This window comes from Pinus tabuliformis, chromosome X (assembly GCF_031772625.1).
Source record: "Pinus tabuliformis cultivar Carrire ecotype Pingquan chromosome X, CPIR1, whole genome shotgun sequence".
NCBI classification, from domain to species: Eukaryota; Viridiplantae; Streptophyta; class Pinopsida; order Pinales; family Pinaceae; genus Pinus; species Pinus tabuliformis.
In genome coordinates this window covers 541,075,029-541,092,965 of record NC_142308.1, presented here as the reverse complement: position 1 = coordinate 541,092,965, position 17,937 = coordinate 541,075,029, and the positions used below count along the sequence as shown (strand labels likewise).

Genomic DNA, 17,937 nt, shown 5'->3' with positions numbered 1-17,937 from the left:
TTGAAGACCATGGTGTGTTAGTCATCATGATGTGACTTGGAGATTCTGTTTGGGCAATACAAAGAGTTGTGAAGACTCCTTCATATGAAGACAGGTTGTCATTGATGTAGCAGTGAAGTTGTAGATTGACAGAATTCAGTGAAGAAGACTTTGGGAGCAGAGAATTACTATCAAACATATCTAGACAAAATATAGCAGTGGGTTGGAGCCCTGAAGGTTGAACCTCAAACAAACAACGTCGGTGCCCTGATAAGATAGGGTCGGAGCCCTTGGGGTTCGTGCCTCAGAATTGGAAGGATTGGTGTCCTTGGAGTTGGTGCTACTATATACAAGGTTGGTGCCTTGACAAGACAGGGCTGGTTCCCTGGAAGTTGGAGCCTCACAAAAGACCGTTGGTGCTTGGCAATGGGTTGTATAGCCCTATATATATTGTACCTGATTTATTGTAAAGATTATTTTAATAAAAGTATTTATTCCTATTGTTCATTTTGTGTTCTAAATATAATTGATTTAACTGGTAAAAGTAACAATTGAAAATAAATACTGATTCACCCCCTTCTCAGTATTTCCAACAATAATTGCCTTGTCACCTCCTCCAACAAGCTAAGAAGGATATCTTTGGATGGAGACAACTGTCCAAGTTGATCTCCTGCTCTAAAAATTGCAGCAAAAACTTCATCTTCCCTAGAACTAGCCAACAATCCATTAAGATGATATCCTTTACTACTACACCAACAATTCTTCTAAATGCATATCCACTAACACTTAGTTCATGAGTATTTCGTCAAATATGTTGAACGTAAAAATGAGGTTCCTGGCATAATAAACCTTGTTTACATCAATGGAAAAGACGCACTCCTCTTTCATGTTGATTTTTAATGTACCTTGGACAAGTGGTTTCCCATGGGTTAGTCTCTACCTAGGGAAAAGTGTCCAAAATAATTATTTTCCTAAGTGTGACTTTATAAAGTGAAAGTGACTTTATAAGTGGTAAAGTCAATGTTAAATTATAAAGTGAAAAATGACTTTAGATATAAAGTACAATGTGGGCACTTTATCTAATGAGTGAGTTAAAAAATAGAAAGTGAGAATTAAATGCACATTTATTCTCATCCCTTGATCTAAATGAATCTGAGCCATTAGATCTTAGGGTTGCCCAAAAGTCATTTAGGGAAACAAAAGGGGGAAAAGAAAAGAGAGACTGCATTCATTCTTCATGAGCAGATTGGAGAAAGGAGGCTAAGAGCTGGAGAAAAGTTCTGAAAGAGAAATTTGTTGCAGCAAGCTGAAGGAGTGATTTCTGGGCAAAGCTGGGCATGGAAATCAAGGCATAGAAGACAGCAGAAGGTACAGTACGAACAGCATTGAATGTTGTGAGTTGCATGTCGTTCGAGATAAGTTTTTGAAAAAAAAAATCTATACAGCGGTACAGAAATCCATACAGTCATATACGTATAGTACATATTTTCAGCTTCAAGTGGGCACGAAAATCGAGGCCAAGTGGGCACAATTTTCAAGGAGCTTTGGGCTGAAGAGATAAGTTGTATTTTGTTGTTTTATTTCGTCTGCAAATGTATTTTTCCAGAACTTGAAAGATAAATAAATTTGAAGAGCTCTCTAACAGGTTTTCCCTGGAGAAGATTGAAGGAGTTTTGCCTAGGTCTAAGTTGACAAAAAATCTGTGTGTATCTTTATGTGTGTTGCTGGTCTAGTTATGTCCATATTTATTTTCAGCATGTGTTGACAGTCCCATGTGTTTTAATCTGAAAAATTTCATTTCCAAAATTCTATATGTTGAATTTATGTTTATGGGAAAGGGTATTTAATTGAATGGGAGTGATAAGGTGAAATTAAAATCGGGTTGGAATTGCAGGAAAAAAAATTAGTTGTCAAATTTCAACATTTCAAAGATATTGCCATCTCGAGTCTTTTTTGCAGTCTAGGTTCGAATCACAATAGTGGCTCTCCGGTTCGAATCACAATAGTGCCATCTATGGCCCCGAAGGCAGAGAAGAGGCATGTGGATGGGAAAAAGCTTGTGGCAGAAAAATCCCCTTCAACAGAAAAGAAGCCTTTGAAAAGTGAGAAGTCAGATATTAATAAAATTCTAAGACAGCACCTGGTGGTTAAATCCTCAAATTGTTGGACCTTGAGTTGCCTTCATTGGGTAGATTAAGCAAGTCATTCGCCTTACTACATGAATTCAATCCAACTTGACTTCACCACACAGGCGTGTAAGATGGACTCAACGATGACCCTTAAAGGACACATCAATAGCATAATTACGTATAAGAAAGAAAAGAAGACTTGCAGCCAAGTGAAGGCGTCTCCAATTGAAAAAAAAAAAAAAAAACTAAGTCAAAAACCCTTGCCAGCGAAAATGAATTGAAATGAATGTCACATTAACAATCAATTATGGTCAAACCCGTCAATATTTGTTCGTGCTAGGAAAGAAAATATGTCACTTCAAAGCAAGGAGATGTCCCCTATTTAAACCCCATTAAACTGTATAACGATTGGAACTTAAATGCTTTTAGAAAGGTTAGATACAATGGGATTTTACATGCAGTGTTCTTACACAGATAACTTATGAACGTTGCATGGCATGTTTCATAAGGTGTTTCTCAAATTATTTGGCATTTCCAGATACCCATTTGTGATGCTAATTTCCCAGTTCCCACATAGCTAGTCAATACACCAACGTCTAGCTAGGTATGGTATGAGGATATACTTATAGAGATCCGTAGTGGTATAATTCACGGTGGCATATGTTTACAAGAACTTTTCAGTCCCACTAACTGAGCCAATCGAACCCTTAGCAATTTGACACGACACTGCAAACTAGATCATGGACAGGGAGGATTCAGTCCTCTGCTAATGACGGTATAACCACCAGATCAACTTCTTCACAATTTGCTGCATAACACACTCCACAACTCGGCAACATACATCAGTGACATGGACTCGTCCTTATGTTGGGCAACAATTTTATATATCTAGCCCCCTTCCACAGCTATAAATCTTAGCCTAATGTGGCTCGGCACACTATTTGGCCCGCAGCAATAATTCTCAGCCACCACTATCAGTTTGTTACATTAATAGGCCCGCAGGGTTGGCTCCCTTACAAACAAATCGTTCCGCAACTATAATTCTCAGTCGCGAATATATAGTCTCAAAATAATTATGGTTCAACCCCTTGATAATAACGTGGCCTTGACAGACAATTTGCAACAGCAATATGAGAGATGTCCCACTCCTCCAAGTTGTGGATTTATTCACAACATCTGGGCACTAGTATAATTTGCCCCAATAACCTTTTGCTAACTCGGCATAGAGACGATTTCTGCTACTAGATTGATAGTCTAAGCCTCCTAGATTCTTCTGATAAATTGCACTGGTGTAACCCTCGACCTCAGCTGCACACTTGCTTTCACATCCCCAGATAATTCACATGGGCTCTTCACATATACTCGGCCTTTGGAAATATCGGCCCCCACACTGTATTGATTCAACCTCCAACACAGTCCCTTAAATGCACATGATCTTGGCCTCTCCCTTAGAATTATTTGGTCCTCTCATCTGGCAATATTTGGAGCCCTAACTAGGGTTTCTTCTCCCATGAAATAAAAATTGGCCCTCACAATAGATATTTGGTTGCCACGAACACTTAAAATCCCAGCACTAATGAAATTGTTGGATACTGGATAAACCAACGCTCCCCGTGTGTTTCGTGACATGGACTAATCGCCTCTCATAGATCCTTATCTTTGGCGATCCGATCGTTGACTAACACCTACAGGTTTTGATCTAATGGCAATCGTGATTCCCAACAAATGGTATCAGAGCGTAGGTCACAAGTTCGATACACACCCGGCTCGCGTTGGGAGGAGATTGTTGGACATTGGATAAACCAACGCTTCCCGTGTGTTTTGTGACATGGACTAACCGACTCTTGTAGATACTTATCTTTGGCGATGCAATCGTTGACTAACACCTACGACTTTTGGTCTAACGGCAATCGTGATTCCCAACAGAAATTACCCTTTAAACCCTCAAGCTGGCAAGAAAAGTAGTTATGATACCACTATAATGTCCCAAACCAGATTTTGCGATAATCTTCACAATCACCATCGAGACATTTTTAACTAGCACTTACAAAAAAAATGGCATTGCCAATTGTTGAGAAGTGTAGCTTGGGAGGTACTCCCACAACCCTTGGGGAACTAGGTTGTGAGGAGTTGACCCACGAAAATGTGGTTTTGTGGGCAATGTCCCGAAGTGGTGGGCTTTGGGCACAATATGGTGGTCTAAAGACCCAAAAGAAATTATAGTTTATTCTAATTGTTGTGTGAGGGCATCTTTGAAGGATCAAAGGGGCACAGGATCAAAGGGGCACCTAAAGGCAACAATAGAAAGTATAAATATAGGAGACCAAGTGAGGTCTCAACACATCCATTGTGATTCATCTTACGATCATTATTAGCCCAAGAAGGAAGACGAATTGCCTCAACATGAGCCGCAATTAGAAAAGAGCAAGGTTAATGGTTGTCTTCTGTCTGAAAGAAGCCGAGTTTGTTAAGGAGACCAGGCTGAGTTCCTTGTGGTCATTTTGTGCCCTAGTTAGGGCTCTATCCAGGCATCTGCAAGCTATAAAATTTGTCTTATCTATCAGTTATGTTCTGCGTTTAGGGAAGAAGGCTGAGCCACTGAAAGAGGTCTAACGTGCCTCTGTCTTGTCTATTGTGTAGGGCTGCAAGGCCTCAGGAGGTGCAATGGTTTTCTGTGGTAAGTTTGCCCTAAGAGAGGTCGAATAAGCCTCAGATTGTGAACAGGGACAACGAATGAGTTAGGGCAGAGGAGAAGAACCTGTGACAGTGTGAAAGGGTTGATTTGATGAAATAGATGGTTGCAGAGATGATGTAACAAAGTCTATCCTTGAATGTTGGATAGGGCAGTAGTGTTACAAGGTTGTTTATACAGTGATTTCAGGGTCAAATCACTGTGAGTTGCTGAGTTGTATAAAGGTTGGTTGTAGAGGACCTTAAGGAGCTTTAAGGGACTGTGAGAGAGCTAATATTTGAGCTAATTATACAGTGCATTTGAAAAGGCAAATCATTGTGAGAAAGTTGATTGGTTGGAGCTGATATATGCTTGTAATTGGAGGAGTAATAACATAGCAAGCAGTTGGAGTGCAGAAGCTTTGGAGTTGTCTGCGAGATAGGTGGCAAAGGACCTGCCAGGTGTTCAGTGACTAAAGAGTGTTGAAAGGGTGGTTGTATAAATTGTATCTTCAGCAAGTAAGTTTGTCATTTTTGTCATTGTTCTTGGGTAGATTGACAGTCAAACGTTGATGACTTCAAGCCCTAGTTTTCCTTGTATCAGGGATTTGCAAAGGCCATGATCACTGGTACGGGAGCCCTATGTTTGTTTTATTAAAGTTGTAATATAAAAAACTTTTAGGTTTGCAAATTCTTGTATACTTTGTTGATTCACTGTTGTTACATTTCCATTGTGCAAAGTGCTGGAAGTTGTGAGTATTTCAGTGTGTTTATGATCGTGATTAGACATAGACTTGATTCTGAAGTACTAGGAAAAATCAACACCAATGAATTCTGATAACTATTAATGTAAGGACATTTCATCAAACATGTTGCATATAATTTAACATGAAACCCTTGTTTAACAGTAAGCACAAGCAACAAACTCAGCCTTATTATATTAAATATGGATCTAAATATACATGAGAACCTGTTAAAACACCAGCAAGATGGCACAAATGGCTAAAGATATAAATCACTGACAATGGCCTCTCCAATGAAGCTGTCGATGCCCAAAGAGAAACCTGGATGGCTCCTCCTTCAAGACTAGCTAGGGTGGAGTCTTTCACCATCGAAGACTAGTTTATTTTAATCAACTAGGACGGGTAATTGCTCCACCGAAGAAGATCATGCTCGCGGTTATAAAACCTCAAGCAAGCTCCAAGAGCCAAAGTAAACAATCCATCAAATATCCAGACATGTCTAAAGAATGATCTTGAGCTCCTTTTTATAATCTTTGGCCACCCCAATACCATGGGTAAGTTTTTCGTGGATACCAATACTGTTAAAATTGGCAACTAGGGCTAAACTCCATGTGAGTCACCTTATTTATGGCAGCTGATATTTTTCTTGGATTCCTCTCTATGAGAGGTGTAGGATTGATCTAAAAATCATTGGATTCCGACATGTATTAATGGAGATATGAATTTATTTGTATTATTGACAATTTGTCAAGGTCAGCCAGCAACCAAATTACCCCCAGCTCAACCTCAACATTGCATTTAAATAGAGGAGACCTCAAGTCATTTGAGGAGCACATCACTCATGATCTCTCTCTCCACTCGTTTGGGTTTGTCCTCTCACAAGGAGGACGTGGTGGAAAGAAAGGTCACAAAGGTGCCCTAGCCGCAGTCAAAGGGAGAGCCCTAGCCGCAGTCATGAAGGAGATCTGGCCGCAGATCTAAGAAGCCCTAATATGCAGTTAGAGGAGGAGCCCTAGCCTCAGTCAACAGGAGCTCTAATACGCAGCAAGAGGAGGCCCTTATCCGCAACGAGGGAGGCCCTAAGCTGCAGCAAGAGGAGCCTTATCTGCAGCAAAAGATGAGCCCTAGCCACAGCAAGATGAACCCTAGCTGCAGTCAAGAGGGAGCCTTAACATAAGCGTGAAGAAGCCTAGATGGACAGCATGAAAATCTGTGTGTGTTGTAGGTGACAGCGTGGCAAATGAGGTTGTCCCTAGGCATGCCTTAAGGACTGTTAGCAAGGTTCTGAATCCGCAGTCATAAGGAGAAGTTGTACATTGAAGAAGTCTGCCCTCAAGACTTAGATCAGATCAACGTAGGGCTAGTTACATATGCGGATTGGGTGCTAACATTAAGCTGAGTTCTTGTAGTCTAATACTGCTGCATTGATGATGTTTGTATAACTGTTTTGAGGACATTTGCTACAAGAGTTTCTATGTGCTAGGCCGCAGGCCATAGCACCATAGCAAGGGCTGCATAGGGCAGTCTAGAATGTGCCACAGTTTCACAGCAAAGGGAGGACTTACTCAAGCATATGCCACAGCTCTCTTAGGACTGTTTTGGGATCAGCAAATCAACACTGTCAAGGGAGTTTAGGGCTGTTGCAAGTGCCCTAACCAGAACAGCAATCTACTACAAATGAAATCAGAATTATGAGCAGTGTTTGGGCTGATTGTGTTTACAGTTGAAGGTCGAAGTTCACTGGACTTGTCCAAGCCACTTAGAGAAAGATTTCCATCCAGTTTGACCAGCATTGACTTCTCTGGTCAAGGCTTTACTACTGCTGTCATAAAACACCAGATTTGTATATTTGTACTATCCCTATGTCTCTGCTGAACTATTGAAGAATATAAGAAGAATTGATCAAGGGTTTCCCCACATTGGGGTTTGTCCCTGGCTGGGGCCACATCTTGTGTCCAGTCTTGGCTTGTCTTCTACTATTTATGTTTATGTTCTATCTGCATTTTACTATCATGCTTATGTGATTGCTAAACTGGACATTGAAATTGGGCTAACAAGAAAATTGAAGTAAATTGCTCTTAAGCATAGAACATTCCAAAAATTAACAAATACCATGGGCAAGTAGTCTGTGGGTGCCAATACCATGGGCAAGTAATCCATGGACACCAATAACATGGGCAAGTAAATACATAATAATGTGACTTCATAAAGTTTCCCTTTGTTCTCCTGACCACATTTTAATCTAATTAAATCGATTGTTTCCCCTACAATGATTACTCAGAAAAGGGACATGACAGGGAAAGTGATAAGTATGGCATAGAGGAAGATGAACACACTATCTCAATCATGGTCTTCCAAGTAGTGCCCCCTCCTATAACCATATGGTCCTTAAAGGAGGTCCCACTAGACTAGGGCTAAATACTAACCCCTTGATAATGTGAGAAAACAAAATTACAATCAAGATCGGTCAATCTTCCAAATCACTCCTTTATCCATACTAAATGCCTAAAACAAACAAGTATAAGCACCTGATTGCAAAATGATCGAAGTACCTTTTGAATAGCAGCCCACCTTCATCCCAAGTGTCCAAGTCGGATGGTAAGAGGCACATGGCTAATGCAAATGTCGAAGGCACATGGCATATAATTGTTAATGGTGGCTGGCAGGCGCTGTTGGTTGTCTGGCTAACTGGCTGGCTATCAAATGTAGGAGAAAAAAATTCTCCTATGGGGTTACCCATTTTGCTGGGTACCAAACCCCATTTCAGAAATGTCATAGCCATTATGCATCCAATGGTATTGATCTAGCAAATTTTGCGCACCCTGTCAAGGGGTAATTGCCCCTTAAGCTGACCACCCTCAAATTATGTGCTAAAATCACCTCTAACCATCCACACGTGTGAAAATATTCTTCCAAGAGGCTCATGCATGCTCCATATGCTGACAAGTGTATATTGTGCTAATGTGCACACCTTTGTAGTGATGTAGCATGCTCGTCATTATCCACTGTGTTATCTTGGATTCAAATGCAATGACATGGATCCCAATAAAAATGGCACAGAGCTCGAGGTTATGCTATGAATCTTGAGATAGTGCATGGATCCCTATGTGGGGCACCCACCTACAACGATGAGTCGAGCTTAAAAACAAGTCATTAGGCAAAAAACATTAGATAATCCCTTCTAACAACCTCATGGCATAATTTAATCTATACATTTGCCTAAGTTCACCATGGCAAGACACTTTCATCCTTATTACATGTGTCAATTCCTAGGACACGAAGTATTTCGTTAAAGATAGGTAAAAGTGATGAATATATTGTGGAAGGGGAATCGAACATTTATATATTAACCCTCAAAGTCATATAAATGATGTCTAAGGTCTATAAACTAGTCCAACTAGCTTTTAAAATCTAGGAATCTTCAATTTGTACATGAAAACCTTTGAAATGGAGCTTTTGATTAGAGTTATCACTTCAGCACCTTATTTATTACCCATTTTGTATTTTTTTCTTTGATTTTTTCAAGTCGATTTTTTTAGATATGCATTTTTAGCATAGGAGTTTAGGGGGTGGATCTTTTTCAACAAAATGACATAACTCTAGCTTCATTATTTTTTCACTTTTTGCTTTTACACTCTTTAAGTCTAGCCTTTTTTACTTCAATTAACTTAGGCTTGCTTTCATTTTTCTTTAGTTTCTTCATTAGACCTTGCTAGCTGACATTTGAAAAGTCAAACATAAGTGGGGATAGTATTTTTTCTATGAATGGCATGTTAGTGAAAGGGAAATGATGGAGAGTGATAGGCATGGTTAAGATATGGAGTAAGTTACTCAACTAGATCACCGGTAGTACAATTTGGCTTAAGTCAAGACAACATTTATCCAAGGACAATTATGTCCCCCCATGGTACATGAGACAAAATAATAAAATCTTTATTGTTAAGAAGTGTTATTAGTTCAAAGTTCAAACCCAATTTTTATTACTTTCATCATGACAAGGTTAGAAACCATCGCACCACATCTAAGCAAGGAACCCACACATGAAAGCATATCAACTGCAAAAAAGATCGCCATGGAATACCATCAGCAAGCGCACATATAATCTGAGGTAGAATGCATAAGAGCTGATATACCACTGTAGAGTTGTCTAAAAGAGCTCATGTATGTATTTGATGGAAAGAAGTGGAAGAGCAGGTCTAAATTTAAGAAGATGAGCAAAAGAGTTCATCCAAGCAGCATCATCACATCAAACTGAATGTGTCTCTAAAGGTAGTTTCCCTGAAGGTGTAACAATGTGAGTAGACTACATATAAAGAGGCATCCACATAAGATACCAGCTCTCTACCAATGCCACCATGGTCATTGGCTAGAATTTAGAACAATATTGTAGTTTGTAACTATCTTTCTTTTGCATTTATGCAATCCAATGGATAAAAATGGTGAATCACTCTATTCTTGTCCTTTTTTCTGTCAAAATATTAACAACATGAATGGGAAAAAGAGAACATAAATTAGTCAAAGCTACAAAACCCTGCCATTAATAAAATTGTGGACAGAACTGTCAGGCCAGGAGTAACTCCAGACTTGGCAGAAAAACTGATTCATTTATTTCATTAGGTAGCTATTGTTATATACATGAATGTGACTGATCAGTTCATCTTCTTGATGACTGTTCACATTCCAAATTCACCCAATCGCAGAGGATTAGGTGTCAACATTCCCCCCCTTAATCTGAAGGGATGTTGGTGAGTCCAAGCATCGTTCTGAATCTTTCAAGCTTTTCTCTTCCAAGCGCTTTGGTGAAGATGTCTGTAATTTTCTCATTTGTGGAACAATGACGAAGATGGATTGTTTTAGCCTCAACATGATGTCGGATCAGATGATATTTAGTATTGATGTGCTTTGTACGATCATGGAACTTTGGGTTCTTGGCCAACTTTATTGCAGAGGTGTTGTCAATCATGAGTGGAGTTGATTGTACTTGTTTTACCTGCAAATCTTCAAGAATTTTCCTGAGCCACACAATTTCTTTCGTTGCTTCAGCTGCTGCCATGTATTCTGCTTCTGTTGTGGAATTTGCTAGAACTGATTGTTTGTGTGATCTCCAAGAGATAGCTCCTGATCCAAGACTCATAGCATATCCTGAAGTAGATACTCCAGTTTCTTTGTCTCCATCGAAGTCTGAATCAGAGTATCCAATCAAGCTGAAGTCGTCCACCTGTGTATACTTGATTCCAAGGTCTTGAGTTCCCTTCAAGTACCTTAGAACTCTTTTTGCAGGAGACCAATGTCCCTCACAAGGCTTTTGCATGAACCTGGAGAGGATTCCAACAGTAAATGAAATGTCTGGTCTGGTAGTAGTGAGGTAGATGAGACTTCCTACAAGCTGTCTATACTTTGTTGCATCCTCAAATTCCTTTCCTTCAATAGATGTGAGCTTTAAGTTTTGTTCCATTGGAGTAGAAAGAGGATTGCACTCTGTCATGCCAAATCTGTTTAACAAATCTCCAATGTATTTCTTTTGAGAAAGAAATATGGATTTTGAATGTTGGGTTACTTCAATGCCAAGATAGTAATGAACATAGCCCAAATCAGTCATTTCAAAACTTTTTCCTAATTCTTTCTTTATGGATGCAATATAGCTTTCATTGTTCCCTGTCATTAAAAGATCATCTACATATACCACAAGATATACAACTGTTTTGCCAACTTTCTTGACAAATAAAGTTGCATCATCAAGATCAAAATGATTGAAGTTGAGTTTCAGAAGATGCTCAGTTAGTTTTTCATACCAGGCTCGTGGTGCTTGTTTGAGGCCATACAAGGACTTCACAAGTTTGCATACTTTATGTTCATGTCCTTTCACAGCAAATCCTTCAAGCTGGGACATAAAAACATTCTCTTTTAGATCTCCATTCAAGAATGCAGTTTTTACATCCATTTGATGGACTTTCCAACCGTTCTGAGCAGCTAGTGCAAAGAGTGTCCGAATGGTGGCCCATTTTGCTGTGGGGCAAAAGTTTCCTCATAATCGACCCCTTCCTTCTGTGCAAAGCCTTTTGCCACAAGCCTAGCTTTGTGCTTGTCAAGTGAGCCATCAGCTTTGTATTTGTTCTTGTAGACCCACTTGCAGCCAATTGGTTTGGTTCCAAATGGAGGATCAACCAGCTTCCAAGTGCCATTCTTTATGAGGGCATCATACTCCTTTTTCATCGCTTCTTTCCATTCATCATGAGAAGCAGCTTCTTTGAAGGAAGTTGGTTCAAAATCTGTAGACAAGTTCAATTCACAATCATAAGTAACATCCATATCAACAGGTGAATTAGAGTCATCTACATCACCTCCATTTTGTCGGTTTGAATTTCTGGTTCCTGTTTTTCCAATTTCATCAGGATGAACACTTTCAAGTGTCTTTGTCAGCCACTTTGGGGGACCTTTCTGAGATGGTCCAGGCTGCTCTGTTGATTGAGTTGGGACTGAATCAAGATTGAGTCTCCCAATTCTATCAATTACATCACTTAAAGTATCATCCGTTGTTGGAGTTTCATGCAGGGGAGATTGTTCTTCAGAAGAAGATTCCACATGTTGATCTAGTATAGGAATCCCCCCTTCAAGATGTGGAATCTGATTATCAAATTCTTGAAATGATTTTGTTTTTGCGAATCTATCCAAGCGATCAAGTTGCCGCTCAACAACATTGTCAGATTTGGATGATTCCAGAAAAATGACATCTCTAGATACAACAAACTTTTTATTTACTTCATCATAGAGGCGGTATGCTTTAGACGTGTTTGAATACCCCAGGAAGATACACTTACGACTTCTAGCACCAAGTTTGTTTCTATGTACCTTTGGTATCAAAGCATAACAGGTGGAACCAAAGATCCTGAGATGTTTTACCGAAGGAACATGTCCATACCACAATTCATAAGGAGTCTTGTTTCTTATAGCATTAGATGGACATCTATTCTTTATATATGCAGCACATAGAACAGCATCAGCCCAAAACATTATCTTTACATTTTTGAAAAAGAGCATGGATCGTACCATATTCAAGATTGTTCTATTCATTCTTTGAGCTACACCATTCTGTTGGGGATTATAAGGCACAGTTGTTTGATGTTTAATCCCATGTTGGCGAAGATAGTGTTCAAATTCATTTGATGTATATTCTTTTCCATTATCAGTGCGAATAGACCCAATATGAGATTGTGCATCATTTTCAATCCATTTATGAAAATTCTTGAATGTTTGAAAAGCATCAGATTTGTTCTTCAATAAATAAACCCAACACATTCTGGTGTAATCATCAATAAATGTCATGATATATTTATTTCCATTTGCAGAAGAAACAGGCATTGGACCACATAAATCTGAATGAATAAGTTCAAGCTTCCTATGTGCTCTTGAATGTGAGTCATGAAAAGACTGTTTGCTATGCTTTCCTAGAATGCAAGCATCACATTGTTTATGTTTCCTAGGAATTGTAGGCAAACCAGCAACACCATTTTTCTTCAATAAGTGGAGACTGTCATAGTTTAAATGTCCAAATCTAGCATGCCATAATAAACTTGATGGAAGTGTACATTCTTCATGATGAGAAATGTTGTGCATGAGCAGAGGTTCCTTGCAGTTTGAGAAGCCTTTCTTCTTCTATTCCCCTCATGACAAGTGAGTGGTCAGATGCTTTTCTTACCTCAAGCTTGCCATCAAACATATGAATGGAGTGACCTTGCTGGCGGATGTGGACCAAGGACAGCAAGTTTCTCTTGAGCTGTGGGAGATATAGAACATGATCCAGAAGAAAGTCTGGAAGACCAGGCAGTTTAAGCCTGATTGTGCCAAGCCCTGATGGCTTGATTTTTGACTGATCTGCAAAGTATACTGCTCCATCAACATTGTCAGTAAAATCTTCAAAAAAATCTTTCCTATGAGTCATATGACAGGTTGCTCCTGAATCAAGCAACCAATCATTTTTCGAAGAAGCAAGTGAAGCATTAAACAAATCTTCATTTACTCCAATGTTACATTGTGCCTCAATATAGTGAGCGAATTCAGGTGCTTTACCTTTGTCTGTATCATCAGTTTTACCTTTCTGCTGGTTCCTTTTCTGCTCAATTTTGTCCCATGGTAGCTTGCATGTAGAAGCATCATGTGATCCATTTCGTTTGCAGCGAATGCAATGCAGATCTGTTTTTTCTGCTTGAGAATGTCTGCCCTGCCTCTGAAGTATCTTCCTCTTCCTCTTCGTCCACCTCTTCCTCTTGTAGAATCTTGAGTAGGATGCTTTTCTTTATGAGCAAGGCAAACAGTCTCTTCAGAAGATTCAGGGACTGTCTTCTTTCCAAAGGCTTTCTCTCTTTCAGCAAACTTTTTCACAAGAGAGTCAAAGGTTATATCTTTAAGATTTCTATTTGCTTGTAAAGACTCAAGATAATTGGAGTAGGTAGGATAGAGTGCCTTGAGAAAAGCAATAAGAGGGATATCCAGCTCAACCTTAGTGGATTTAATATCATGCATTATAGACTTTACTTCAGATGCAAGAGCAAGAGGATCATTATTTTTCAGTTCAAGAGTGAAGAGTTTAATCATGAGCTGAACAACTTCAAGTGCAGAATGTGAGTCATAGAGTTCTTTCAGCTTTTGTAAAGCTTCAAAGGCAGTTGAATATGATGAAATATGGCAACTTACTTCTTCATTTACAGATGTTGCGATTAATGCATAGGCTTTGTTGTTCTTGTTTTCCCAAATGACGAGCTCTTTGTCTGATGTAGGCTGCACTGGGTCATTTTCTCCTTTTCCGACGGAGACTCCTTTCCACAACTCATTGAAGATGAGGGTGTGTTTTATCATCCGGGACCATTCAGGATAGTTCTCCTTGCCAGTGAGAACTATTCCTACCATAGAGATGATTGAATGCATTCTGTGAAAAAAAATAACTTTTGCTGATAGAATAATACTTCTAATGGCAAAAAGAATGTGCTTTTGTGGAGAAAAAAAGACTTTTGCTGCTAAAAGAATGATTCTGATTCTGCTACGCCATTTATATATTATTGACTATTGAAACGAATGCTGATAACATGCTACCACTGTAACATATATCACCACATATATATCACCGCATAAACAATTTGAGCGCTTGTGTTAAACGCTGCCACTGTAAAATATGAGCACTGTGTTGAACGCTATCACCGTACCATATATCACAGTATATATATATCACATAAAAATTGAGCGCTTGTGTTAAACGCTACTACTGTAACATATATCACCGCATATACATAAACAATTTGAGCGCTTTGTGTTACTACTGTAATATATATCACATCATATACATAAACAATTGAGCACTTTGTGTTAAATGCTGCCCAATTCAGATGAAGTTGCAAAAATGGCAATGGATAAGGGCACTCTACAACATGTGAAAATCGTTCACAGAGGCGGCATTAATCTGCAGGGAGTTCTTCACATGTACTCCGGCAATGGCGATGCATGTTACGCCGAAAACCCCGACAGACAGAGGAATGTCTTCCACGTATTGCAGCCTGTCTTTGAAGCAGCCCTTTAGAAGCTTGCATTTCCCAAGGAGGGTCCTCTCAGAATTGCAGATCTTGGGTGTGCGACCGGCATAAACACGATTTCAGACGTTGATTTTGTTGTCAAAACACTCACAAATCTCTGTGGGAATGGCCATGGCGGGGCCTTAATGCCAGAGTTGCAGGTTTATTTTTCTGATTTGCCATGCAATGACTTTAATGAGTTCTTCGATCTGCTAGACTGGCGTGACCATGTCAGTCCATTGCTGGGCGGTCTCGGAAGAATATAGCATCCAGTAAGGATGGCGGGTAATACACCGGCCTAGCTCATGGGTCTGCCCAAACGTCCGCGGAACGGAATCACCTAAACTTAATGATGGCAAGCAATTTTGAGAGGTGGACAGTATGCCGCGGTTCGAAGAACTAGAAAAATGCTTGATTCAAACAATGCAGGGGTTAGCAGATAGCAAATCAAATATCAACTTCCAACGTTTACTGTTCCCCCACTGCGCCGGAAGTATTTTTCAACAGCAATTTTTAAATCTTTGGAGCGATTCTTTACACTACAGTATGCCGCACTCACTGTCAATACAGGCAATACAGTGATAACAATGGCTTCCAGGTTACAATGGCTCTATCACGGTACCATCTTTTCGAGTCCCCTCAAACAGCAGTCGCTTTCCCTTCAACCGCCACAACAGATCTTTGGCATCGAAAGCTCAGTGGACAGATGCGTTAATGGACAGAGCCCAGAGGCGCTGGAACAGTTTTGGATTCTGAGTGAATTCAGGGCAGCGCAGGTGTGGCAGAATGACAGAGGCATTTGAGGACAGAGCTCAGGTCAGAACGACAGAGGACAACAACAGAAATGAAGGGAGTTACAACTATTTTAAGAACTGGCTCTGATACCATGTCAGGCCAGGAATAACTCCAGACTTGGCAGAAAAACTGATTCATTTATTTCATTAGGTAGCTATTGTTATATACATGAATATGATTGATCAGTTCATCTTCTTGATGACTGTTCACATTCCAAATTCACCCAATCGCAGAGGATTAGGTGTCAACAAGAACGTTATGCAGAGCAGTGATGTATCCAAAGGCTGCTAGTATGTTTGGCCAATAAGAAATAATCCTTTGTTATAATGGTACACGCCTCATGATTTCGCTGACTTTGAGTCTGTGTAAACATTTCAGTAAGATTTGAGATTAAATATTGACACAAGGAAATGAGGACATTTCCAAGTAGGGAAAGATTTGTTAACTTTTTATAGTCAAATGTACAGATACTATTTTTTTTTCATGAAAAATATAGTCAAGGGGGTTCCGGAAGTGGGGTGTTTCATACTTCACACCAAGAGATGTTAGGGACATCCAGGTTCAAATCCCCAGAAAGACGTTTTGCCTCTTGTGGGCCATCTCATCAGTGCAAGTGGGTAGTGTCAAACAATCGGGACCAGGTGCCAAGTCCTGGGAGTCTTTGGCAGAATAGATAACCCCACCCCCACCAGTGGCTTCTTGGCCAAAGGGATCTTTCCAGAAAGCTGTAAGCCATTCCGTGATTAAGAAAAGGGCAGAGTTAGCACACACTGATAACGGAAAGCATCTTATCAGAAGAAGTAGAAAAAGAAAGAAGAATTCTTCAACACCCAGACTGTTTCATAATAATTTCCAGCTCTAGTCACTGGCTACGTATTGTTCAAAACTTGTGTCAAGTAATGGTGAATAATTATCCTACATTTTTATAATGCTTAGATATTGAATTCCTCAACTTGAGGAGATTCGACAACTGCAGTAGCCTAAAATTCTTTAACTCTTGACGTTTTCCTTGATTGCAACACTTTGTAATAAACAATTTCTTGTGTTTTCTCCCATTGAAAGCCACAAAAAGACGCTTCGCTTTTGTTAAAATTGTCATATAACGCATGACTCATTTGCGAATGAGATGGTCAGCACTTCAACTCCCATGAAGGAATTTCATTAAATAAGTAGTCGAAGGAAAGAGAAAATCCAGTACTCGACCTGGGGTAAGGGAACATTTCCAAGACGTAGAACTTGGGCTTGGTGGTGTCAACTTCATCAGGGGTGTGGAAAGTCTGGTTCTGTTCCCAGTACTGCTGCCAATGAGGTTCTATCTCATTGAAGGGATAGCTCCTCGGCCGCTTCTTCACACTCCTCTCCTCAACCTCCTCTCCCTTTTCAGGTGACCGCACCTCGTTGGAATGTAAACCCGTGGCGGATGTGGCAATCAACTGTTTAGGTGCCTTGTGAGAACAATTGAAAATGAAGCCATTTCTGGTCAGAAATTTTGTGCGTCGTCTGGTGTGAAATTTCCCGCTCTGGAATGATCTGAAGAGGAGGCATTTGGGTGGAATTTGGGGGAAGGAAACTTTGTAGATAGTAATGTGGTAAGGCATTTGTACATGTTTGGTTGAGAAGTCATAGGAAGCTAAGCATGAAGCTCCATCTCTCTGCGATGCTTGCAGAGCCTGAGCCATTGCTGTTGCTATTCCCACGCCACTCGTCCAATTTCTTGTCATCCAAACTCAACTTCAATTCAATAAATTTTGATTATAATTAAATATATAGGAGGGGCGCGAGACACACGCAAACATGTAACCACTCCGGTTGGAATATATTCTAAACCTATTTTCACAAATATAAATATTGATATATCTCCAACTTATTTTTACAAATATAACATAGCCGCATAGATAGTGTTGTGACTTAGTTGTGAGTTAGTTTAATTATTGAATTTTGAAATGTATGAATTTAATATTGTATATGAACAAGAGTTATTTTGTATATATTTTTGCTTATTTTAAGTACCTATGTCTACACCAAATTATTAGCAAGAATTATAGACTTCAGAGATCTTTG

The 17,937-nt window shown here is 39.7% G+C and overlaps 1 protein-coding gene across 3 annotated transcripts in view; it reads right to left on the bottom strand.

The window, feature by feature from the left end:
* Nucleotides 1-17,625, bottom strand: part of EMB2369 (tRNA synthetase class I (I, L, M and V) family protein) — a 279,373-nt gene extending 261,748 nt beyond the window's left edge. For all 3 annotated transcript variants that reach the window (XR_016264120.1, XM_089446857.1, XM_089446858.1), the window contains exon 1: nt 17,080-17,625. Coding sequence is in view for 2 of the 3 variants with exons in the window: in XM_089446857.1 (XP_089302983.1) it covers nt 17,080-17,597 (518 nt within the window). In the remaining variant the exon portion in view is untranslated. The remainder of the gene's footprint in view (nt 1-17,079) is intronic.
* Between the last annotated feature and the right edge of the window lie 312 nt (nt 17,626-17,937).